Source organism: Zootoca vivipara, chromosome 8, assembly GCF_965207765.1.
Source record: "Zootoca vivipara chromosome 8, rZooViv2.hap1.1, whole genome shotgun sequence".
NCBI lineage: Eukaryota > Metazoa > Chordata > Lepidosauria > Squamata > Lacertidae > Zootoca > Zootoca vivipara.
The window spans coordinates 82537672-82562398 of record NC_142591.1 but is presented as its reverse complement, the minus strand read 5'-3'; the positions used below and the strand labels follow the sequence as shown (position 1 = coordinate 82562398).

Sequence of the window (24727 nt, the reverse complement as noted above, 5' to 3'; positions counted from 1 at the left end):
GGCGAGCTGAGGGGCGGCGAGGAGGAGGGCGCGGAGGGGCCAAGGCCGGGCTGGTTGCAGTGATGCTGTTGCTGCCGCCGCCTCTTCCGCTTATCCCCCCCCCCCTCCGCCGCCGCTGGTCCCGAGCAGGAGAGGCGGCGGCAGCAACAGTAGCAGCACCGTTTCAGCCGCTCCTCGAAAGCTGCCGTTTCTCGCCGCTGCCTGCCTCTCATAGGAGCAGCAGTTAGGAGAGGCAAGGCGGGTGGCAGCGGCATGGACATGTTCGCTCGCTCTTTTCTGGGTGAGGCACAGCGCCTCTGCCCAGCAAAGAGCGAGGGAGGAGCGAGTCTCTTTAACCCCATCGGGGCTGGGCATGTCCGTGCCGCTGCCGCCGCTTCCCACTCACTGGCTCCGAAATGGTGGACGTGCCGAGGCTGGAAGAGTCACCCTTTCCACCTGTGTCCCAATCCTTGTGGAAAGGGCGACTCTTCCAGCCTCAGCGCATCCACCATTTCGGAGCCAGCGAGCGGGAAGCAGCAGCGGCGCAGATACGGCCGGCCCCGATGGGGTTAAAGAGGCACGCTTTCCTCGCTCGCAGGGAGGTGTGAGGAGGGACGGGTGGGAGCTATGGCATTCGCTCCATAAGACCCCCCCTACTTTTTCTCTTCCTCCTTTGGAGGGAAAAGGTGTGTCTTATGGAGGGGAAAACACAGTATGTGCAGCCAGCAGAGAAAAGAAGATAACTGAATGGTGCGGTGACCCTGGGGGGCGTTTCGTACCAGCCACGTAAAGCTTGGATGCTTCTAAAAATATGCATGAACACCCATCCCTCCAACCAGAGGCATCGCCACAGTTCAAGAACACATTCAGGATCGGTGGAAGGAAGGAAAGTATTTCTTCACGCAGCGCACAGTTAAACTGTGGAACTCTCTCCCACTAGAGGCAGTGATGGCCACCCACTTGGATGGTTTCAGAAGCGAATTAGGCATATCCATGGAGGGGAGGGTTTCCCACAAGCATCTGGTTGGCTGCTGTGAGAACAGGGTGCTGGGCTAGATGGGGCATTGGCCTGATCCAGAGTCTCTCTGTTCACATTCCGGCCAGGCAAAGTGGAATGCAGATTTTATGCAATAAATTGAGCTTTTTGTACACTTTTATGATCCTATGCTGGCATGCAAACAGGCTTGGATTCTGGCAGGGCTGGTAAAGACCCCTGCCTCTGAAAGCCTGGAGAACTCTTAGCAACCAGGAAGGACAACACTGATCTATATGGACCAGTCATTTGACTTGGTCTAAAACTGCCAACTCAGACTCCTCGAAGCTTTGGCTTCATATCTCATAGCCCCAAATCTTACTTGCTGGAAAGACTTAGAATCTGAGATTCTGTGGTGAAGAGCCTGTGGTCAGTGTGTCCTGAAGGATAGTAGCAGGGGCAGCGAAAGAGCTATGGAGGGACGCAATGGCTTCAAGTTGCAAGAAAGGAGATTCCGACTTGTGAGGGGGAAAGGATACAGAGAGCCCCCCCCCATCATGAGGAGCAGCTCTTCCACCAGCAGTAGCGTCAGCGGGGAGGGGGAAGAGTCCAAGGAGGAAGGAGGAGACGGGGCTCTAGCAGCATAGGAGAGCCCCTGCTGCACGTGGGACAGGAAGAGAGAGAGGGGAAAGAGGGGGAGAAGGAAAACATGGAAAGGAGACCCTTTTTCCCTCCGGTTCCGGAATTACGCAGGAGGAAACGCGGGAGGAGATTTGGGGTGCCCAGACTCTTATGTTGGAAGAGGACGCGGAGCGTGCCATTCCAGGGTTCTGGGTCAGACTGAGCGGATGTATCCTGTATAGCTCTAGCACTGTAAATAGCCTGCACTTAATAAAAGCATGAAAAGGCAAAGGTCTGGAGAGTCGTTACTCTAGAGTAGTCGCAACGCATCGCCTGTGACACGACTAAACAGGAAAAAACTTTCTGACAGTAAGAGCTGTCCGGCAGTGGAACGGTCTCCCTCAGGAAAAACAAGGAAACAGTGGGGTCACTCAGAGGAGAAGATGGTAAAACGCAAACAGGGGACAGAGAAAGGGCAGAACTCCTCAATGCCTTCTTTGCCTCAGTCTTCTCCAAGAAAGAAAACAACGCCCGACCTGAAGAATATGGAGCAGATGATTCAGCAGGGGAAACACAGCCCAGAATAAGTAAGGAGGTAGTACAAGAATACTTGGCTAGTTTAGATGTATTCAAGTCTCCAGGGCCAGATGAACTACATCCAAGAGTATTAAAAGAACTGGCAGAGGTGATTTCAGAACCACTGGCAATAATCTTTGAAAATTCCTGGAGAACAGGCGAAGTTCCAGCAGACTGGAGGAGGGCAAATGTTGTCCCTATTTTCAAAAAGGGGAAAAGAGAGGACCCAAACAATTACCGCCCAGTCAGCCTGACATCAATACCAGGAAAGATTCTAGAGCAGATCATTAAGCAAACAGTCTGTGAGCACCTAGAAAGAAACTCTGTGATCACTAAAAGTCAGCATGGGTTCCTGAAAAATAAGTCATGTCAGACTAATCTGATCTCATTTTTTGACAGAATTACAAGCCTGGTAGATGAAGGGAACGCTGTGGATGTAGCCTATCTTGATTTCAGCAAGGCCTTTGACAAGGTGCCCCATGATATTCTTGTAAAGAAGCTGGTAAAATGTGGGCTAGACAATGCTACCATTCAGTGGATTTGTAACTGGCTTACTGACCGAACTCAAAGGGTGCTCATCAATGGCTCCTCCTCATCCTGGAGAGTAGTGACTAGTGGGGTGCCACAGGGTTCTGTCTTGGGCCCAGTCTTGTTCAACATCTTTATCAATGACTTGGATGATGGTCTTGAGGGCATCCTGAGCAAGTTTGCAGATGACACCAAATTGGGAGGGGTGGCTAACACCCCAGAGGACAGGATCACACTTCAGAATGACCTTAACAGATTAGACAACTGGGCCAAAGCAAACAAGATGAATTTTAACAAGGAGAAATGTAAAGTACTACACTTGGGCAAAAAAAATGAAAGGCACAAATACAGGATGGGAGACACCTGGCTTGAGAGCAGTACATGTGAAAAGGATCTAGGAGTCTTGGTAGGAGTCAGCAGTGTGGTGCAGCAGCTAAAAAAGCCAATGCAATTCTGGGTTGCATCAATAGGAGTATAGCATCTAGATCAAGGGAAGTAATAGTACCACTGTATTCTGCTCTGGTCAGACCTCACCTGGAGTACTGTGTCCAGTTCTGGGCACCACAGTTCAAGAAGGATACTGACAAGCTGGAACGTGTCCAGAAGAGGGCAACCAAAATGGTCAAAGGCCTGGAAACGATGCCTTATGAGGAACGGCTTAGGGAGCTGGGTATGTTTAGCCTGGAGAAGAGAAGGTTAAGGGGTGATATGATAGCCATGTTCAAATATATAAAAGGATGTCATATAGAGGAGGGAGAAAGGTTGTTTTCTGCTGCTCCAGAGAAGCGGACACGGAGCAATGGATTCAAACTACAAGAAAGAAAATTCCACCTAAACATTAGGAAGAACTTCCTGACAGTAAGAGCTGTTCGGCAGTGGAATTCGCTGCCAAGGAGTGTGGTGGAGTCTCCTTCTTTGGAGGTCTTTAAGCAGAGGCTTGACAGCCATCTGTCAGGAATGCTTTGATGGTGTTTCCTGCTTGGCAGGGGGTTGGACTGGATGGCCCTTGTGGTCTCTTCCAACTCTATGATTCTATGATTCTATGATTCTATAGGAGGTGGTGGGCTCTCCTTCCTTGGAGGTTTTTAAGCAGAGTTTGGATGGCCATCTGTCATGCTTTAGTTGAGATTCTTACATTACCTTGGGGGTCCTTCCAACTATACATTTCTAACGGAGCCTAGGGCTTGCCAATCAGAAGGTCGGCGGTTCGAACCCCCACGACCGGCTGAGCTCCCATTGCTAGGTCCCAGCTCCTGCCAACCAAGCAGTTCGAAAGCACGTCAAAGTGCAAGTAGATAAATAGGTACCGCTCCAGCGGGAAGGTAAACGGCGTTTCCGTGCGCTGCTCTGGTTCGCCAGAAGCAGCTTAGTCATGCTGGTCACATGACCCGGAAGCTGTATGCCGGTTCCCTCGGCCAGTAAAGCGAGATGAGTGCCGCAATCCCAGAGACGTCCGCGACTGGACCTATCGGTCAGGGTTCCCTTTACCTTTATGAGACATCTCGGTTGTCTTTGTGCTCGGGAGTCATGAGCAATATGGAAAAATAACCTGTGGGTGCAGCCCCCTCCTGCTTCAGGGAATGCCCCCCTCAAAAGCAGGAAGAAGGCTGGATGACCGCTCACCCTGTGACTTCTGCAGGGAATGGCGGAGAGTTTTAAAGGGGCTTGTATACGAAACCAGCTGCTCGCGTTACCCTCTGTGATTATCTCGCAGGGAACGAATGAAATTGCGCATGTTTCAGCAGTTGCCTTTGATTGTTTGAAGCCGTCAGCAAAAGAAAAAGCACTGATTATTTTCAAACGCCTGTTCTGCCCTTTTAATTAGAAATAATTAAAGACGGCATTAAGGCACAATCTTCTGTGCTCAGGGCAAGGAACGGCGTGGGAGAAGGTTGTGGCTTCGCTCAGGTGTAATCTTTGCTTCCTGCTCCAGAATGCATGCTTCCAGCTCAGTAGTATTCTTTCAGGCAGCTCTGTCTAGTTTCAAGCCCGGACTCAGGGCAATTTGCTTCCCAAAAGTCGGGAGGCACAGGAATTTTGGTAATATCTGAGAAGCAGTACAGTGGTACCTTGGTTCTCAAACTTAATCCATTCCAGAAGTCCATTCCAAAACCAAGGCGCGCTTTTGGATAAATCTGTTCCAGATTTTTAAAGACAACCCCTAAAACAGCAATTTAACATGAATTGAGACCATAAAATGAAAGCAATAAACTATGTCCTGCAGTAGGACAATCAGTCAGTCGGTCAGTAACTGAGCTGGGTTCCACACAGTCACACAAACAAAAACGCAAAATAAATAGCAGAAACAGACAGACCTCAGCGTAACATTCAAAATGGAAGCGTAACACTCAAAACGGAGCACTTCCGGCTTCCGAAAAAAGTTCGCAAAACGGAACACTTAGTTGTGGGTTTGCAGTGTTTGGGTTCCAAGTTGTTTGAGTACCAAGGCATTTGAGAACCAAGGTACCAATGTACCTAGGCAATGCGAGAAGCACCTGCCTCCTTCCCAGCAAAAGACTCAGTGGTGGCCCCTGGACATCCATTTTGTTGATCATTCATGAAGATTTCATAGAATCATAGTTGGAAGGGACCCCCAAGGGTCATCTAGTCCAACCCCCTGCAATGCAGGAATCCCAGCTAGAGTATCCATGTCAGATGGCCATCCAACCTCGGCTTAAAAACCTCCAAGGAAGGAGAGAGCAGTAACTCCCGAGGGAGACAGTTCTACTGTGAACAGCTTTTGCTTTCAGAATCCTTTCTTGTAACTTGAAGCCACTGGTTCGAGTCCTACCCTCCAGAGCAGGAGAAACAAGCTTGTTCCCTCTTCCATGGGACAGCCCTTGAGAGATTTGAAGATGGCTATCATATCTCCTCTTTTCCAGGCTAAATATGCTCAGCGTTCGAAATGAGCTGGGCACCAGTCGCTTTTTATAACTGCCAACCGGCCTTTTGAAACTGGATAGGAGATGCCACATGGCTCCTAGCATTCCTATCCCACTGGTTCCTTCTAGCACTGGTTCCAGCTTGTCAACACCCTTCTGAAATTGCGGTGCCCATAATTGTACACAGAATTCCAGGTGGTATTTGCTCTCATGGTGGTACCGTGTTTCTCATATTATAAGACATGTCTTATATTTATTTTTTTCTCAAAAATACACACTATGGCTTATTTTCAAGGGATGTCTTATTTTTTTTCCTCCTCCTGCCGCGGCCGGCATTGCTGCTGCGCCTATCACTATGTCTTATTTTCGGGGTATGGCTTATATTCCTTGAATGCTTAAAAATCCTGCTATGGCTTATTTTATGGGTATGTCTTAAAATATGAGAAACAGGGTATCTGGCCAGTTAAGTATAGTTAAGGTCTCTTCTTAGGTTTTAAAACTCTTTTAATCTTTACTATTTTGCAAATAATAATAATAATTTTTAATAAAAAAATTCCTTCAGTAGCACCTTAAAGACCAACTAAGTTTATATTTTGGTATGAGCTTTATCTCATTATTTCTTATCTCATTATGCATGATCAAGCTTTCTTTAGCACCTCAACCCAGGACTAATTGCAGCCATCAGCAGCCATTAACACCCATCTACAGGTTTACCACTCCCATCAGCCCATCTCCCATTCCCACCCACCCCTACCACCCTCTGTATATATATAGGGTCTGACACTTCTGTTTCTAGTGTATCTGAAGAAGTGTGCATGCACACGAAAGCTCATACCAAAATAAAAACTTAGTTGGTCTTTAAGGTGCTACTGAAGGAATTTTTTTATTTTGCTTCGACTCAGACCAACACGGCTACCTACCTGTAACAATAATTTTTAAGAAATGGTTTGGTTGGTCTTTGGGAAGAGCTATGCAGAGCATCAAAACCACCACCCAAAAACATATTCAACCATTTCTCACTTCCTGCAATTTCAGCAGTCGTCGCCAAGTAGCTTCAAGCGTATCTCCACGGCCATATGGACTAGAAGCTTATTTTTTTTATATAAAAAAAGTATGAGTGAAAGCTGAGCCCCTTTTCCATGTTGATTTTAGGAGCGCACTTAGTAGCTTCCAAACATTTTTCGAAGTAACCAAAATTAGCGGATAATTCTGCGCGCAATGCGCTTTTTGTGCTGCGGAGGAATTGTGACCTGTGCATGCATTCGCACCAGGAGCAGATCAAGGGACTTGGAATCGAAGGTTTCCACCTGTAGATTAACAATGAAATACCTTTTTTGACGCAGTTCGCTTCGTAGCCTCCTGCGTGTGCCTATCCAACCGTTAGATCTGCGATGGTGATTTTGGCTAAGTGGAGACCCGGGGGGTTGCTGTCAATTCCAAGGACCGTTTTTTTGCAGTCCAGGAGCAGATTGCAAAACTTCCCTTGCCCCGTGCCGGAAACGGCCATCAGGAATGGAGTTCTGTAGAAAAACATACTTTATGGCACCCATCTCTCCAGCTGTGCTGCCTATTTATTTTTTATTTTAGCACCTGTGCCGTACCACAATTTTTGTTTTATTTTTAGCTTGCGGCACCGATAGCCCACTCAAGAGAGGTAGAGCCACTGGTGGTTTAGCAGTTAGAGTGTTGGACCTGGGAGACCAGGGTTCAAATCCCAAGCTCAACCACGGAGCTCACTGGGTGACCTTGGAGTCAAGTCAAGCCTCTCAGTCTAACCTACCTCACAGGGTTGTAATGAGGATTGAGGGGAGCATGCAACTTTGATCTCCTTGGGGGGGGGGGAAGTGGGATATAAATGCAATAAAATCCATCAGTCGTTCGGATTAATAAATATCGATTGTGATAAACACTGCAAAATTAGCACGAGAAACCTGCTTCAGAGTCTTATCGGGGCGGAGGGAGAAATCCCTTAAGATGGGGTGTTGTTACGAGTGGCTGGCAGATGAGCCAAGGCGAAGGGGTGTAGCTGGGAGCGAAGATTTCATCCGGAGGCACGGGCCAGACTTTGTGAGCCTGGCATAAGGCGATTAACTGTCAAGGAGCTAAGGCAGGGCAGGATTTGGGTAAAAATAGAAGGCACAGAGGCAGGCGGCAGAGTCCCTTTGAGCTTTTATTTGCACAATCTGCCTAATAATAATAATAATAATAATAATAATAATAATGTACTGCTTGTCCCTTCAGGTTCATTGTTTGTGTTGTTGTTGTTTAGTCGTGTCCGACTCTTCGTGACCCCATGGACCAGAGCACGCCAGGCACTCCTGTCTTGCACTGCCTCCCGCAGTTTGGTCAAACTTATGTTGGTAGCTTCAAGAACACTGGCCAACCATCTCGTCCTCTGTCGTCCCCTTCTCCTAGTGCCCTCCATCTTTCCCAACATCAGGGTCTTTTCCAGGGAGTCTTCTCTTCTCATGAGCTGGCCAAAGTATTGGAGCTTCAGCTTCACGATCTGTCATTGTTTGTAAATCTCAATAAATAAGGAAGACGTGGGGTGGGCTGCTGTCAAGGCTTATTCTTAGCTACAGCTCATGGTGAGCGAGAAACGAGCTCTTCCTGGGCACAGCAGAGGAGCAGAAGGAACCAGCACATCCTCACAGTGCCAGTAAGCCATAGTTTGGCTTGATGTTTGCTTACTGCAACACGTGAGTGAGGCATGTGTACCCACCCGGGAAAAGCAGGATGGGAGAGAGGGCTGTTCCACTCGGGAGAATAGGATGCTGGACTCGATGGGTCACTGGCCTGATCCAGTAGCATCTCTGCTGTTTTTTGTGCTGGAGCAAATCGGCTCCTCCAAAGGCCGATTCAGATGCCTGAGGCTAATGAAGTAGTTCCTGCAAGTTAAGAGCATGAGAAGCAGTCTGGTACTGAATCCGACCGTTGGTCCATCAGGCTCAGTGTTGTCTGCACTGAGTGGGGATCTCAACCCTGGACTCCCAGGCCCTAGTCCAACACTTTAACCACTACACCACCCTGCCTTTCTAGAGTCATTCTGCTATGGGGCAGCTCTATCAATTAAGTAGGGAGATAAATACGGGGAAAGCAAAAATGTCACTTAGAGACGGATCTGAAATATTCTCCTTGGAGCTTGTGTTTTATTCCAGGTTGGTTCATTTGAAGTTTTAAGGTGTTGAAAACCGCTTTGAGATTTTTTCCCCTTTAAAATATAAAGCGCTATAGAAATGAAATTGATGGTGATGATAAATAAATAAATAAATTATTATTTATACCCCGCCCATCTGGCTGGGTTTCCCCAGCCACTCTGGGCGGCTTCCAACCGAATATTAAAACAGTACAGCATTAAACATTAAAAACTTCCCTAAACAGGGGGAGTTTTTCAGTTGTCTTCTAAAAGTAAAATAGTTACTTATTGCCTTGACATCTGCTGGGAGGGCGTTCCACGGGACGGGTGCCACTAGCGAGAAGGCCCTCTGTCTGGTTCCCTGTAACCTCACTTCTCGCAATGAGGGAACCGCCAGAAGGCCCTCGGTGCTGGATCTCAGTGTCCGGGCTGAATGGTGGGGGTGGAGACGCTCCTTCAGGTATACGGGACCGAAGCCGTTTAGGGCTTTAAAGGTCAGTACCAACACTTTGAATTGTGCTCGGAAACGTACTGGGAGCCAGTGTAGATCTCTCAGGACCGGTGTTATGTGGTCCCGGCGGCCGATCCCAGTCACTAGTCTAGCTGCCGCATTCTGGATTAATTGCAGTTTCCGGGTCACCTTCAAAGGTAGCCCCACGTAGAGCGCATTGCAGTAGTCCACAAGGGGAAAATCCCACAAGGGGGAAAATTGTGCCTAGACATTTGGTTGTACCGACCATAACCTAGGGTTTAAGGTGTCATTTGGCAAATAGCTTACATATCCGAGTTTCTAACACTGTTTCCCAGGGCACGAAATGTTGGGGTGGCTGAGAGGATGGAGGAACCCTCTTCCACATAACTTGACCCCGCTTTTTTCTCTTTGTTGTATTAGCATAGTCACACCCTCTACCAACCCTCCCCCCCCCTCGCTGAAATTAGGCTTGAGAATAGCATTCGGTTGCAGCCGATGAGTTGTGTTGTGTGTACATCGTTGTTGTGCTGGGGTGTATGTTGCTGCTGTTATTCGTAGAGTTGGGAGGGACCCTCGAGGGTCATTTAGCCCAACCCCCTGCGATGCATTTTTGCATGGTTGTTGTGAGGATGGATTTTTATTTTATTTTTTGCAAGGGGGGGTGTGGCATCTGCACCACCTTAGGCTCCTTGGAAGAAAATGGTGATACATAAATGCAATAAACGAATGGCAAGTGAAATTTTGGCAGAGGCAAATACAGGGGTGCTTGACTGCTTTGCCTGCCCTGGGTGCCCCAACAATGGCGGGCAAGGTGGAGGCACCCAATTTTGGCGTCACACTGGGCACCACTGAAATTTCAAAGCCCAAAGTCCACCACTGAATTTTGGACACGTGGAGCCGTTTTAACTCTCGTTCTGGGATCGTCCCTCCCCCTGCACACACGTTCTCAACATCCTGCTTCCTTGTTCTTAAGAGACGAAACAAAAGGGGGCTTTCATGCACCTGAATCTGTTTCTGCTTTGTGCGAGTGCCGGTGGGGATTGCGTCCCCCACATGGTTCTCGTTTCACGTCGAACAAGGCAACATTGTGGTTTCCTCCTTATCGGCCTCACATCGCGTTTTGCGGCCAGGAGCCTGAAAACTGGCTGTCCTATTTACCTTGGATAGCCCTTTTCCTCCCCGACCCGCCCGGTCCTTGGAAAGGATCCGCAGAGGCTTGGTTGGTGAACTCCTCTCTCTCTCTCTCTCTCTCTCTCTCTCTCTCTCTCTCTCTCTCTCTCTCTCTCTGTCTCTTCCCCCTGCCTAACCCCAAACCCGTTCTAAATGGGCAGCTTGTCGAGAGCTGCCTCTCGGTCCACCCCTGGACACCGGCCAGCTTGCAAACATTTTCTCACTGTGCGCAAGAAGAGAGAGCAAGCCTGTTTGCAAGATGCAGCTTTGGGGCTCCAGAGAGAAATCAGATCACTCGGAGTTTTGTCTTTTCCCTTTCTCTCTCTCTCCGCAACCCTCTTTGAGGGCACCAATCTTGCTTTTTCGGGGGGGGGGGGTTGTTGCTGACAGGCTTTTCTTTCTCATTTTTGCAAAACGGGCTCTGCTGCAAGGCTGCTCATAAGAGCCTGCGTTCCAGGTCTCCGTAGCCCGGAGAGAAGACGGGCCGCGTCCTAGAAATGAACTATTTACGAGCTGCATCTGTGAAACCTCCTCCTTGGGTCGGTGCCTCGCCGATTACGCACAACCAGTGGATTTATCGCAGGCCCCCTGGGAGAAAGCCTTCTTCAGGCTTGGCTGCCCCCCGCCTCCTCCCTGTTCCCTTTCCTATCCAAGCCTGTCTTCGTTCGGTGGCCGTTTATGGTGCAGAAGGTTTTTCGTGTGCCTGTGTGTGCTCTTGTTTGCAAAGGGGTGGAATCAGTCCAGGGCTGAAATCCTTTTGTCAACCCTGGAACTCGTGGATGATCCCAACACGGTTGCACAGTGAAATCCAGACGGATTTATCCCATGCCACATAGCACCTAGCAACCAGGAACGGTGTGTTATATAGTCAGACCCACGTCCCGTCTGGCTCAGTTTTGTCTGCACTGAATGGCAGAAGCTCTCCAAAGCTCTTCTAAAAATATATTTTACAGTATTGGAAGAATTTGATTTATGGAAGGATAGTGTGACAAAGAAGAATGGAAAAATGAAAAGGAGAAAAAAGTTACATTTCTATAGATTGTTATGGAATAATAATAATAATAATAATAATAATATATTTATACCGCACCCATCTGACGGGGTTTCCCCAGCCACTGTGGGTAGCTTCCAACAGAATATTAAAAACATGATTAAACATCAAACATTAAAAACTTCCCTAAACAGGATTGCCTTCAGATTATTACTTTATGCCCTGTCCTTAATACACATATAGTTATCAATAACCTAATATAGTTTGTGTAAAACTCACTCCAAATATCATTGTATTTATCCAAAGAAAGTCTCTGTATATTACATCTGTATTGTGATGTACTGATATATCACGATGTCTGAAATAAGGATGGAGCTGTGCATTGGCTGGCTGCACAGTTTTTTCCTGCGTTGTGTTTTTTTCGCGTAGCACACGAAACACACGCATCTTGATTTGCGATATATTGCCAGGTCAGAAATTATGGAACTGATATCACAACGGAGAAGGTTTTAAAAATGGATTGTTAAAAATATAAGGTGTTATAGACGTGCATGAACAAGTATAAAATAATGGAACCAAGAAGGGGAGTGGAAAGCAAGATGTTACGGTTTTAAAATGTGTTTATGATATATATAAAATCAACACAGTCATACCTCATGTTACGTCTGCTTCAGGATGCATCTTTTCGGGATACGGACGCGCCGAACCCAGATGTCCCGGAACAGGGTACTTCCGGGTTCGGCGTGCATGCATGCACAGAAACGCTAAATCGTGCTATGCGCAGAAGCGCCGAATTATGTCACATGCCTGCGCAGACGCAGCACTTCAGGATGCAGCCTTTTCAGGTTGCGAATGGGCCTCCAGAACGGATCCCGTTCGCAACCAGAGGTACCACTGTAAACTGCTTGTAAAAAAACAACAACGTATATTGTTATGTTCATATGTTGTTAGGTTGCCAAAGCCATTAATTAAGGGGAATCGTATCTCTATTCTTCCAGTTCATCGGTATCAGTCTCATTAGGGTGCTTAGAGTAATTCTGAGAATAACTCCCCCCCCTCTCTCTCTGCCCCTTCTTCTCCAGGACTGGCCCTTTGACGACGGTGCTCCGCCACCCACCAAGATTGTGGACGACTGGCTCAACCTGCTGAAAACAAAGTTCTGTGAAGACCCCGGCTGCTGTGTGGCTGTCCATTGCGTGGCTGGCCTGGGACGGTAAGCCGGAGCTTGCCACTCTCAAAAGAGCCTGTGAATACATGGAACTCCCCTCAGTCTAAGTCGGGCCATTCTTCTCTCGGGAAAGTATGAGGCTCTTCATCTCAGGGTCGTGGGTTCAGGCCCCGCATTGGACGGAAGAATCCTGCATTTCCAGGGGTCAGACTAGATGGGGGTTTCCCAAACTTGGGTCTTTTTTGGACTACAGCTTCCATCATCCCTAGCTAGCAAGACCCGTGGTCAGGGATGATGGGAGTTGTAGTCCAAAGAGAGCTGGAGACCCACGTTTTGGAAACCCAGGACTAGATCAAGGGAAATAATTGTCTAATAATAATAGTAATAGTAATAATTTATTCATTCATTCCCCAGCCACTCTGGGGGGCTGCCAACAGAATATTAAAAACACCATAAGACATCAAACATTAAAAACACCCCCAAACAGGATTGCCTTCAGATGTCTTCTAAAAGTCAAATAGTTGTTTATTTCCTTGACATCTGATGGGAGGGCATTCCACAGGGCGGGTGCCACTACCGAGAATGCCCTCTGCCTGGTTCCCTGTAACCTCACTTCTCACAGTGAGGGAGCCACCAGAAGGCCTTCGGAGCTGGACCTCAGTGTCCGGGCAGAAAAATGGGGGTGGAGACGCTCCTTCAGGTATACTGGGCCGAGGTCGTTTAGGGCTTTCAAGATCAGCACCAACACTTTGAATTGTGCTCGGAAATGTACTGGGAGTCAATGTAGGTCTTTCAGGACTGGTGTTGTGTGGTCTCGGTGGCCGCTCGAAGTCACCAGTCTAGCTGCCACATTCTGGATTAGTTGTAGTTTCCAGGTCACCTTCAAAGGTAGCCCCACGTAGACCGCATTGCAGTAGTCCTAGCGGGAGATAACCAGAGCATGCACCACTCAGGCGAATACTGTGCCCAATTCTGGGCAGCACAGTTTAAGAATGATGTTGACAAGCTGGAAGGTGTGCAGAGGAGGGCGACCAAGATGATCAAGGGTCTGGAGACCAAGCCCTATGAGGAGCGTTTAAAGGAGCTGGGTCTGTTTAGACTGGAGAAGGATATTGCCACCTGTCATGTATGATTTATTTGAGCTCTGCAATGCAGGGGGTTGGGTCAAGATGACTCCTCCAACTCTGCAGTTCTATCTCAGCTAGATCATATTGTGGGAGGGGGCACTCCAGGAATTTCAACTGAAATGTCCATGACAGATGGCTATCCACCCCCACCCCCCAAGATGAAAACCCACCCATCCCCCAGCTGAAGAGATCATGACGGAAGCCAAAATGTGTTATGAAACAAGATCATGATACGGGCTTCAAACCGGTCCGGGGCAACACCGTATTTTTCGCTCCATAAGACGCACCGGACCATAAGTCGCACTTAGTTTTCTGAGGAGGAAAGCAGGGAAGCCCCGTTTTGGGGGGGGGGGTCAGCTCACAATTGTGCAGGTTCTTTTGGAAAGAGGGAAAGCCCCATTTTTAAAAGATCAGCTCAAAGTTGTTGAGGTTACTGTGCAAAGGGAAAAAAATCCTGTTCAACTCAAGAGTTCTGCAGCTTCTGATAATCTAATCAGCCAGTATATCCAATCAGCCAGTCACATGTTGCTGGGGAAACAAACAGCCTCCCTCTGCAGAACATTCAACAATGGAGGCCTGGACAAGGGGGCGGGGCGGAAGGGAGCTAGTGTCCCTTATCTCCCTCCCCGATCTCTTGCAATCCTCTTTCCCTCTTGCTAGCCTTTAGCTCTTTCTTTTTTTAAAAAAAAAAAAGCATCTGCTTTTTGCCCCTGGGCAATTCAGCTCCATTCCCGCATTCACTCCATAAGACGCACAGACATTTCTCCTTACTTTTTAGGAAGAAAAAAGTGTGAGGTGCAAGCATAGAGCAAAATGCCAAAGAGGCAACCATCTAGGCTTATAGGGAGAGTGACAAGGGCCTGTGCAGGGCTTTAACCAGCTGTAAATATCTAAATGCTCAAGTTGGAAAGGGATGTGTGTTTAATTACGTTTACTGCAGCTGTGAATGAAGTCCTGTGCCTTCCTCCTCCTCCTCCCCCCTGCAAAATTAAAAATGCCAGTCGTTTTTCTCTAGTTGAACCCTCTTTCTTCTTTCTAGTGCGATAGTTTAATCCTCTCTCTCTCTCTCTCTCTCTCTCTCTCTCTCTCTCTCTCTCTCTCTTTAACCAGAGCTCCGGTTCTTGTCGCGCTGGCGCTGATTGAGAGCGGGATGAAATACGAAGATGCCATTCAGTTTATTAGACAGTAAGTGCCTCTGATCCAGATCAATTGCCCAGCGTTCCCAGGCTGGTTTGATGCTTGTGGGGAGAACTTATGGAAAAGGCAGGGGTCGTTCGGCCTAAGGAACGCACCAAAAATGACGAGAGTGCGGCTCGCTGGCATGGGTGCGTTCCACTCAGAAAGCCGATTGGGTGCAGACTCATAAAAGAAGGCTGGGACGAGTGTCTCTTCCCCCCCCCCTTCTCTTTAACTCTTTATTTCGGTTTAGCTGAATGAATCAGAACTTGATCTACAAATTTACACAGACAAAGCTGTTTGTTTATGGCCAGGATCCAAGGCTCATGGAAATTTAAACAGCAGTCTTCCCCCTCCTCCCCAAAATTGCTCTTGTGCTACGGAGGGGACTTTGAAAAGCACTTTGTAAAATGTTTCTGGGCACTCCCATGTCTCAAGACGCAGCTTTTGGACCCCATCCTTGGTCTTCCATAGTTGATCAAGGTAATGGGTATATACTGCTTGGGTTGTAAATGGACTGACTTTAGGGGGCTGGCTTTTGTTATGACAAGCCACTCAGCTTTCTCCTCCTGTCCTCAACAACTCAACTCTCGACATACCTGATGATGATCTCAGTTCTGGTCCTGTTGCTAAACATCGGGAAGAACTTTCTGACAGTAGCGATCTGTTTGGCAGTGGAACGGTCTCCCTCAGAAGGTGGTGGACTCTCCTTCCTTGGAGGTTTTTTAAAGCAGAGGTTGGATGGCCACCTGTCACGGATGCTTAGTTGAGATTCCTGTGTAGCAGGGGGTTGGGCTGGATGACCCTTGGGGCCCCTTCCCACTCTTAAGATTCTATCATTCTACTCCGCTGGAGTCATAGAAGTGGCTGTACCGCTTCATAGTCCTAAGCAGTGTGTCACATCTAATGAATGCCCTTCCTACGGCGGCAGAAAACCTAAATGGAGAAAGCTAGCGTATCAAGAAGTAGGATTTAGCTTAGCCTTGTTCTCCCTGAGAGGCTAACCTTTCCCATGCAAAGATGCAAGAGGATTCCTGTAATCCTGTAACAGTGACAGCATCACATCGATATAGGAAGCTGTGTTATACAGGCCAGGCTATTGGTCTTCTCTAACTTAGTGCTGTCTACACTGACTGGCAGCATTCTTGAGGTTTTCGGGCAGGGAGTCTTTTTCTAGCTGCACCCTAAGACGCCCTTGGGGGATTGAACCCTGAGCGTTCTGCATGCTGAGCAGATGCTCTCCGGCTGAGCTACAACCCTTCCCCAAATCCCACATCGCTAGCAGAAACAGTATCTAAAGAGAGACCCTGCCAATCTACTGAGAAACAGTCAGTCTGGGTCAGGGATGTTTTGATCCCATGGCAAGGGAAGCTGCAGAATTCTGCAATAACCAATGCCATTGGGAGCCTTCTGCATGCCAAGCAACTGCTCTCCCTCCGAGGTGCAGCCCATTGTGCTGTCGCATGGCACACACACCCACGCCTCTTCCTTTCAGGGGGGTTATTTGTGGGGAGAGGGGCGTTGTTGCCCTGCCAGAAAGTCATCTGGGGTTAGGGAAGGACTAAAATGAACCTGGTGTGTGTGTGTGTGGAATCCAGTGAAAACTGTCCGGCCGGATCCGGCGAGGATTACTGTCCATCTGGCCGCATCGCCTGGCTTGCAACTGTAATAGCTGTGTGAGCCCTTCATCGCAGCCAGCTCTCCTTAGGAGCTGCAGCTGGGCGCCCTGTTCTCAATCCCTTCCTCTAATCTCCTTAGCGTGTTCTGCTCCGGCCACGGAACGGGGATTGTTCCTTCAGTCTTTCCCTCGTGCTCTTGGCAGAACAAGGACCTTGGGGAAGGGGCTGAATGGCCGTAAACGTCAGGGGGTCTCGCTTCTAAGCCCCACCCTCCCATATCTGGAGTCGAGGGCGCAGCTGGGCCTGCTCCGACCAACCCGCAGCCCTTTTCCCCCGACCCTCCGCGGAAGAAAAGAGTTTTGCTGCTGCACAGCCTCGGAAGCACCCAACTAGGGCTGGCAAAGAGCTTTTTCTTGTGGCATGTGAGCGTCTCTTGGTAGGCCAGGACCGCAGGAAAGGTTTTACTCCGGGGGGGGGGGGTGTCAAGAAGCCATGTGTGTCTGTTCAAACACTTGCAAGGTGTTTTTGACCAGCACGCCAAAGCTTTGCTTTTTTTGTATCCCCTCCCTTCTCTCGCCTCGCCAGGAAACGCCGCGGAGCCATCAACAGCAAGCAGCTGACGTACCTGGAGAAGTACCGGCCCAAGCAGCGGCTGCGCTTCAAGGACCCTCAGAACCACAAGAACAAATGCTGCATCATGTAACCTCAGTAATAGCCTCTTGCCAAAACACACACACACACAAACTCCGCAAAAACAAACACAGGGCTTGATCTCTGAAGTCACAGGCGGTGACTACCTTTCCCACCTGGCCAGATTCCCCTTGTTCGGCGGCGCCAAATCTGGCAGCGCTGGGATCTGAGCCTAGGAGGGAAGGTGGCTGAGTTCCCCCCGCAAAAAATCTAGAAATTATGTTGTTGGTTCCCCCCCCCCCCCCGGTCCCTCTCTCTTCGCAGAACACTTGCCAAGAGTACCTTGCGATGATGGCAAACCACAATGCAATTGTGCTTTTTTTCCTTGGTGCGGGGGTGTATCTATCTGGGACCACCACATCCTCCCCCAAAAAAACTTCCTTTCCAGGCAGGGGCAGGCCCCAGCAGGGGCCGAGTGGGATTGCTTTGGGTGGGATAGACTTCTTGTAGCTCAGACCCTTTGCCACTGCCTCCCCTCTCTCTGATGCCAGCGTGGGTTCCGACCCACCAAGCCAAAAGCTGTCTTTTGGCAGTGCCACTCTGCCACTGCCTCCCCTTTCTGCTCGGGGGGGTGTCTCAGATTGACTTGGTGGGCACCACAGTTTTTGCCAGGCCTTCTGGAACCCAGGTGGAAAGCTGGCTTTGGTCGGAGGGATGGCATCGATTGGGTAATGGGGTGATGGCTTAGTTGCCACCTTCTTGCAAAGTAGCCTTTCTTGCAAGGTAGTCCTGTGGTCATCTTGGGTGACCTGCTCTTTGATCTAACTCCATGAGGGGGGGGGGTTCCTCACTCCATTTGGGAAAGGTACAGGGAAATTTCTCTGCAATGCACATCAGGAAAGCAAACGGGCTCTCTGCCAAAGGCACCATAGTTCTACCTTGTGAGATTTCGTCCCCCAGGTGCTATAATTCCTCTCATCCATTTCCCACCCTTGCCCCTCCTTGCAAGGACATCCTAGGGTTGTATCTCATTGGCAAAGGTTTGGCTTACCTGCACGAGAAACAGAGTGAGTTCAGGGGAGGCAGGGAGCTAGTAAAAAATGGTTTTTGGTCTGAGAACAGAGGGCTTCAGGAATGTTTGGCATTGGGCTCAGGAATTGGGAAGAGGCGTGAGACAGAGAAAACTGTTTCGTGCATGGAACGACACCGGGTTTTGACATGGAGGACTGCACAATTTATTCCTCTCTCCGCCCTAGGCCTGAAGAGATCAGGCCAGGAGATAGCAACCGCTCTTGCCCCTTGCAGCTATTCCTGTGGTCGCGGGAAGTTTGCGAGGAGATCCCACTTCGCGGGAGAAGAATAAATGAGCCTGCGATGTAATTTTGGCACCCAGGGAGATCCCGGGACCTCATAGGCCCAGTTTTCAGAGACAGAGGGAGCTTGACCCAGGAGAAGTAATAAATCTTCTCTTGACTCTTCACAGGTTGTGAGGAGGTTACCAGAAGATTTAAAATCCATTTCCGTGCTGCGGTTTTGCCCTTGTCGAGAGCACCCAAGCCACACCTTCTGTTTTGATGCTTAACATTTTTAATCTCTATTAAACGCACAAGTTATTTCTGGTGATTTTGTCTTTGCGCAGCTAAATCGCGCCATTGCCATCTGGGTTCCTGCAGATTTGCTGCCCCAGCAATGGGCTGTGTGAGAATAGCAGCAGCGGCTGGTCCTATACTGGATTCGTAGAATTGTAGAGTTGGAAGGGACCCCCAAGGGTCAACTAGTCCAACCTCCTGCATTGCAGAAATCACAGCCCCCAAAGCATCCGTTCTGCCTCGGCGTTCCTCAGCAGGGAAATGGCTGTTCTAGGGAGCCGCTCACTGTCTCTTCCCTGAAAGAGGACTAAGGCTATGTGCCCCTCGGTGCAAAAAACAACGGTAACAATTCTACCCCCCAATATATTATGGGCCAAGAAATCAGGGGACTGCCAGGGGGGCGGGTGAGGAATAATAATTCTGTCCCTCTTGCCTCATTCTGGTTTCCCTAGTCCTCTATTTTGCAGCTTGGCTACTGAAGCCACACTTCCAAATCGTGAAAATCTTCAGGGATTGCTCAAAAGTCATGAGATCCAGAAACTTGGTTTTGATTTGCTACCAAAAATGGGAGTTCTGAGTACATAGCCACTTTTTGTGCGCTCTCCTCCTTTTCTGGCACTTCGGAGTGGCATGCAATGTTATCACAGTCATGCAACTGTTTGGAGGTGCACACATTTCATCTGCATGCAGAAGACCCTGGCTGAAGTGGTAATCCGTGTCGGAAATAGATGAATTAAAGTCCCCATGAGCAAATTGAGGATCTTTGCTTTTGGCAAACGTGCACTGAGATTTGCCCTGCCTCTCCCTGTAAGCCTTGGTATTATTAGTGCTCTGAAGGTGAACTTGCCCCAATCTGAGATGCGCAGCCCACAGAGACCCCACAGCTGTGGTGCAGATGCCGCGAAGCTAATGCTTCCCTCTTGGTTTTGTAGCAGAAGTTTCAGTTGCGTTTTTAATACCTTCAAGCAAAAAGTTCAGCATTTTTGCTTTTAAACTTTGAAGGTTGTCTTCCTTGGCCCAGAAAGCTTTCTTCCGGTTGACGATAAATGTGCAGTCCTCTTGGTGAAAAATCGCTCGCAGCTTCCATGCGTGGGTGGGAGCGATTTCCTGTGCTGAGAGCTCAAGTGTGCAGCCAGCAGGTTATGGGGTGGAGGAAGGGTGGGAATTGTTCAGCCTGCAAAGGGCGTGACTTGGTGGATGGAACAGTTTTTTTGGGGGGGCAGGCAGGCAGCTGCTTTGGGTGAGCTTCTACCAAATTGGGGGGGTGAGACTTGGGGCGGGGAGCTTTGCTGACTAGGGTGGACTCAAGCAGATCGCAGCACAAAATGTGCATGGCTTTGCGCCTGCGCCAGAATTTGGGCTAACTATTGTGGCAGAAGCAGGATTGCACCATTTCCCCAGGGTTTCAGGCTGCAGGCAGAGAGGCTGTGTTGTGCGGAAGCTTTCACGCACATGGGATCCTTGCATGTAGACAGCTAGCCTGTCAGGGAGAAAGAAGACTCGGCCCACCCGCCTCTTCTGGCATATGGCTTTCATGTGCACTGCTGGGATTCTCCTCCCCCCCCCCATCCTGCCTCCCATGTGAACCATTCAGATAATGGATTTCCTCTTCCCTCAGACTCAAGTGGTGCAAATTAGGAAAGGGATGCCTGCCTCGGAAAGAGGTGGTCGTGCCAACACAACTTCACCCGACCGTTCCTGACCTCCTGGTTTTAATTTTTTAAATTTTATTTTTTAAATGTTGCTTGTAGTTTTCCCTTCCAAGGAGAGAAGCATTGTTCCGGTTCATGTATGTCACTGCCAGCCTCCAGGTTGAGGGGGTCTTTCAAGAAGCTCGCTCCTCATTTTAGCCCCTAGTTAGCAACCTTCTGCCATCAGCACATAATGTACCCAAACGTGGTGAAACTTCATAGCCTGGAGATGCCATCTTTACGGTAGAGTCTGGCCGCCACTCAGCTTGCTCCAGAGCCCAAGAGAAGTCTCTGGGAACACAGTGCCCTCCCTCAAATTAAAAGTGACCACCATTTGTGCAGACCACGACCTGGTGGCGGGTGGGGGTGGAGAGCAATGGTCAGCCCAGGCAGGGGGAAGTTATTTTTATCTACCTGCTGCATCAAGAATGTTCTTTAAAAGGGCACAAGCGCCAACTTTTTTTAAAGATCCTTTCCGAAAAGCGCTGTTCTATCCCTCAAACGTGCACCTTTTGCAAAATAAAAATCCCCCATAGGTCTCTTTTTAGAAAAATAAAATTTAAAAAATCATAGCACATAAAATGTCTTCAGACCTTACTTCAGAGCTCCGGCTCAGCCCAGACACGAGACATACCAGCATTTTAAATAGCCTTATAGTGTGGAAATCTTGAATTCAAATTTAAAAAACGAAAGCTTGCGTGTATCCTCTAGCAGGGAGGGTGGGGGGAACATATATATAAATTTGCAATGCCTCTTGTGGTTTTTGTGTGTGTGGTACTGGGAGAGGTGATTTCTCTCTCCCGACTGTTGTAAAGCAAAAGTGATCATGTTCCTCCGCAGATCTCAAGGCGCTGTGCACTGGCATTGCAGCCCAAAGTGGGGATTTGAAACACCCTCTTAGCTCTGGTATATGGCTCATTACAATGTCCAGGAATGTGAATTTAAATGGTGTGTGTGTTTTCTACTATTATTATGATTATTAAAAACGACAATAATGTGTTTCAGAGGGGGGATTTCCAACTGCTAATGCAAACTTTGCGATGAAATGACGTTTTATGTTCAAGGAGATCGAGATCAGGGGAGAAAGGGGGCTTCCAGCATAGCTCCAAGGGTCGTTCCACCCCAAGGCAACCAGAGAATTGCTCAGACCCTCCTCTGTTGCACCCTCGATGTAACATCCTGGAAGTGATGGGTGTACAGTTTTTCCAACATTTCCCCATGCGCAGGTTTTTCCCACCTGAAAGCAAACAATTGCATTGAACGTGCAGCACGGTGGGGTCCGATGGCATCTTTCGGGGCATTGAAAGAGCCTTTTGGGAAGAGAGGGGAGGAAAGGGACAGACCTGGCAGGAAGGAAATTGGAACGGCTTCCGCCACATGGACCTCACACCCCCGTTCAATCTTCCAGCAGCCTGGGAGCGCCTTAAATTCCGCCGGCTTCTTCCCACACTGCTTTTGCGCTATCGCGACGGGGGGGGGTGTCCTAGCTTAAGCATCACCTGACCCCAAGCGGCCGAGCAAGCGGGGGGCAGCCATGCAGTTGGCCCCGACGCAGAGCGTTCCTGGCACACCAATGTTCCCAGGCCAGTGTGGGAAGATGTCACGGAAAAACAGCTCCCACCTTGCCTTGCCCTGGCGGCGGGGAAGCGAATTAAACCTTGGTGAAATCGCTGGCGAAAGGTTAATGTTTTAATCGAGGGCAACTTCTAATCCCTGCTGTAAGCTTGAGGGCACAAGGGGGCATGTTTCCAGACTGGTACGCCTGGCTTCAATATGTTTCTTTTTTAAATGTGTTTTCCCAAAGATACATCGTAGGATCCTTCTGATGCCTTCAGCAGTGGGATTTTCCATGGCTCCCTTTTTTAAAAACTTGGTGCGCCATTAGTTCATTGGTCTGCCTTCCCTAATTTGACGTCCTGCCACTCCCATCAGCCCCGCCCTCAGCTGGGAGTTGTAATTCGGAACATAGAGCGCCAGGTTGGGGAAGGCTGTTTTAGGCGGAGAACAGTTATTTGGGGCAATTTTTTTTTTTGTTGGCTTGTTCGTTTTTCCTCTGAGCCATAGCTAAATTATTATTGTTGGTTTTTACTATTATACCCAGTGCTTTTATATCGGGCAAGCATCACTTTGGTAGACGCCAACGAGGTCCAGACACTTTATAACCCTTTTTTAAAAGAAGAATTATAAAAAAAAAAGTGAAAACTTGTCTGTTTTTCTGCTCAAGTCCTGTGTAAAACTGTCAATGCCTTTTTTAAAGTATTCACTTTTTTTTAGTTGTGAGAGGTTTCCTTAAAAGTGTAATAAGGCTGTCCTTGCCTCCGACCGCAACAACAAAGGAAAATTTAAAAAATAAAAAGGCTTCACTGTTTTGTATGAGACTCTTGTGTTGTAGTGTATTTATTTATTTATTTATCTCTCCTTCCCTTACGGTGAAACTAGAAGCTGTCCATTGAAATAACCACAATCTGACTCCTTTCCAAGTCATTGTGGTTTGAACTCTGAGCTTAGACGCCTCCTAAATTGCTCATTCTAGGTAGAAAACCAGATATATCAGCTAATCTCCAAGTGGCACTTTAAAACTTACATTGTGGTCACCACAACATAATGTCTAGGTGCCTTTTTTTGTTGCGAAAATTATTGTTGTTCATTTCATTTCTATACGGCTTTATATTTTAAAGGGGGGTTATCTCAAAGCTATTCACAACACATTAAAACAGCAAAGAAAACGAATCCAGAATAAAATTCAAACTTCATGGAAAATATTTCAGATCCTTTTCTACGTAACATTTTGCTTTCCTCATATTTATTTACTGACTTTGTAGAGCTGCTTCATAGCAGAAGTCCTTTAAGAAGCCAATGGGGGGTAGTGGCTAGAGGGACAGACCTAGGAACTGGGAGATCAGGGTTCAAATCCCCCCTCTGTCATGAAACCCACGAGGTGACCTTGGAGTCTGTTGCAGTCCCTTAACCTACCTCACAGGGTCGTTGTAGGGATTAACTTTTTTGGGGGGGGAACCATGTAGTCCTTGAAGGAAAAGGTGCAATATAAATGCAATGAATAAGCTCTTCTGCTGATCTGCTGGAGGGGACCAGACAGGTGGAGGGGTCAGACCAGATCACTGGCATCCAGAGATCTCCGTGTGGTCGCAGTTGGACACGTGCCAATCACAAAATGTGCCTGGCTAATTTCTATCTGCTATCTTGGTTTGGGGCGGGGGGGGGGGGGTCAGCAACCTTTCTGCACCTTTGGTTCTATCTTAAAGGTAAAGGGACCCCTGACCATTAGGTCCAGTCGCGAATGACTCTGGGCTGGCGGTGCTCATCTCGCTTTACTGGCCGAGGGAGCCGGCGTTTGTCCACAGACAGCTTCCGGGTCATGTGGCCAGCATGACTAAGCCACTTCTGGCAAACCAGAGCAGCACATGGAAATGCTGTTTACCTTCCTGCTGGAACGGTACCTATTTATCTACTTGCACTTTGACGAACTTTCGAACTGCTAGGTTGGCAGGAGCTGGGACCGAGCAACAGGAGCTCACCCTGTCACGGGGATTCAAACCGCCAACCTTATAATCGGAAAGCCCTAGGCTCTGTGGTTTAGACCACAGCACCAAATTTCAAAAAGTAAAAACCAGGACACCCTGAAAGTTGTTGAGCTGCCTTTTTAGGAAACCACCGAAATTGTTAGCTTTTTAAAGGTTTGCTTCTCTTTTTTTACCCAAGAGTGGTTGAGCTTTCTTTATTATAAAAACATACACAAAAAAAAAACCCACCACAGTTTTTCCTGCCTAGCATCCAGGACAAAGAGCCCTCTTTCAGAAATTCCCATCGCATGTCAATTCCGCCTTGAAAATCTGGACTTGGGCAATCCTAGATTAGCTGAAATTTGGAGACCAGTTCTGCATTGCAGTATAAAATAATCAACAGCTTAAAACCAAATGGGGGAGAATAATGAGTTAACACAGAAATAAAAATACTATGCAAAAGGTCCACATACACTACCAACAGTTTGGGTCCAGCACTTCGTCTACAAATGTTCAGGGGCCCCACCCCATCTCTCATTCTATCCACATATCATGGAGTTGCAGAGCTGGAAGGGACCCCGAGGGCCATCTAGTCCAATCCCCTGCCATGCAGGAATCTCTTGCCCAACATGGGACTTGAACCCGCAACCCTGAGATTAAGAGCTGCATACTCTACTGAGATACCTTGGTGCAGCACACCACAAAATAGGACAGTTAAACTGGGGGAAGGAGGAGACAGAGGTTGGGAGGAATGCTAGGTCTGGAGACCAGTATTTAAAATGGATAATAATGGAATTTACTGCCTGCAGTGCATTGAAAGAAAACATCATGAAAATGATATATAGGTGGTATATAACACCAGCGAAAACAGATAATAA

At 48.4% G+C, this 24727-nt stretch overlaps 1 protein-coding gene across 5 annotated transcripts in view; it reads left to right on the top strand.

Moving 5' to 3' along the window:
• Positions 1–22706, top strand: part of PTP4A3 (protein tyrosine phosphatase 4A3) — a 98324-nt gene extending 75618 nt beyond the window's left edge. For all 5 annotated transcript variants that reach the window (XM_060277567.2, XM_088676044.1, XM_088676043.1 and 2 more), the window contains 3 exons: positions 12411–12541; positions 14734–14808; positions 17004–22706. In XM_060277567.2, the coding sequence (XP_060133550.1) occupies positions 12411–12541; positions 14734–14808; positions 17004–17121 (324 nt within the window). In that variant the 3' untranslated portion in view covers positions 17122–22706. The remainder of the gene's footprint in view (positions 1–12410; positions 12542–14733; positions 14809–17003) is intronic.
• The last annotated feature ends 2021 nt before the right edge of the window (positions 22707–24727 follow it).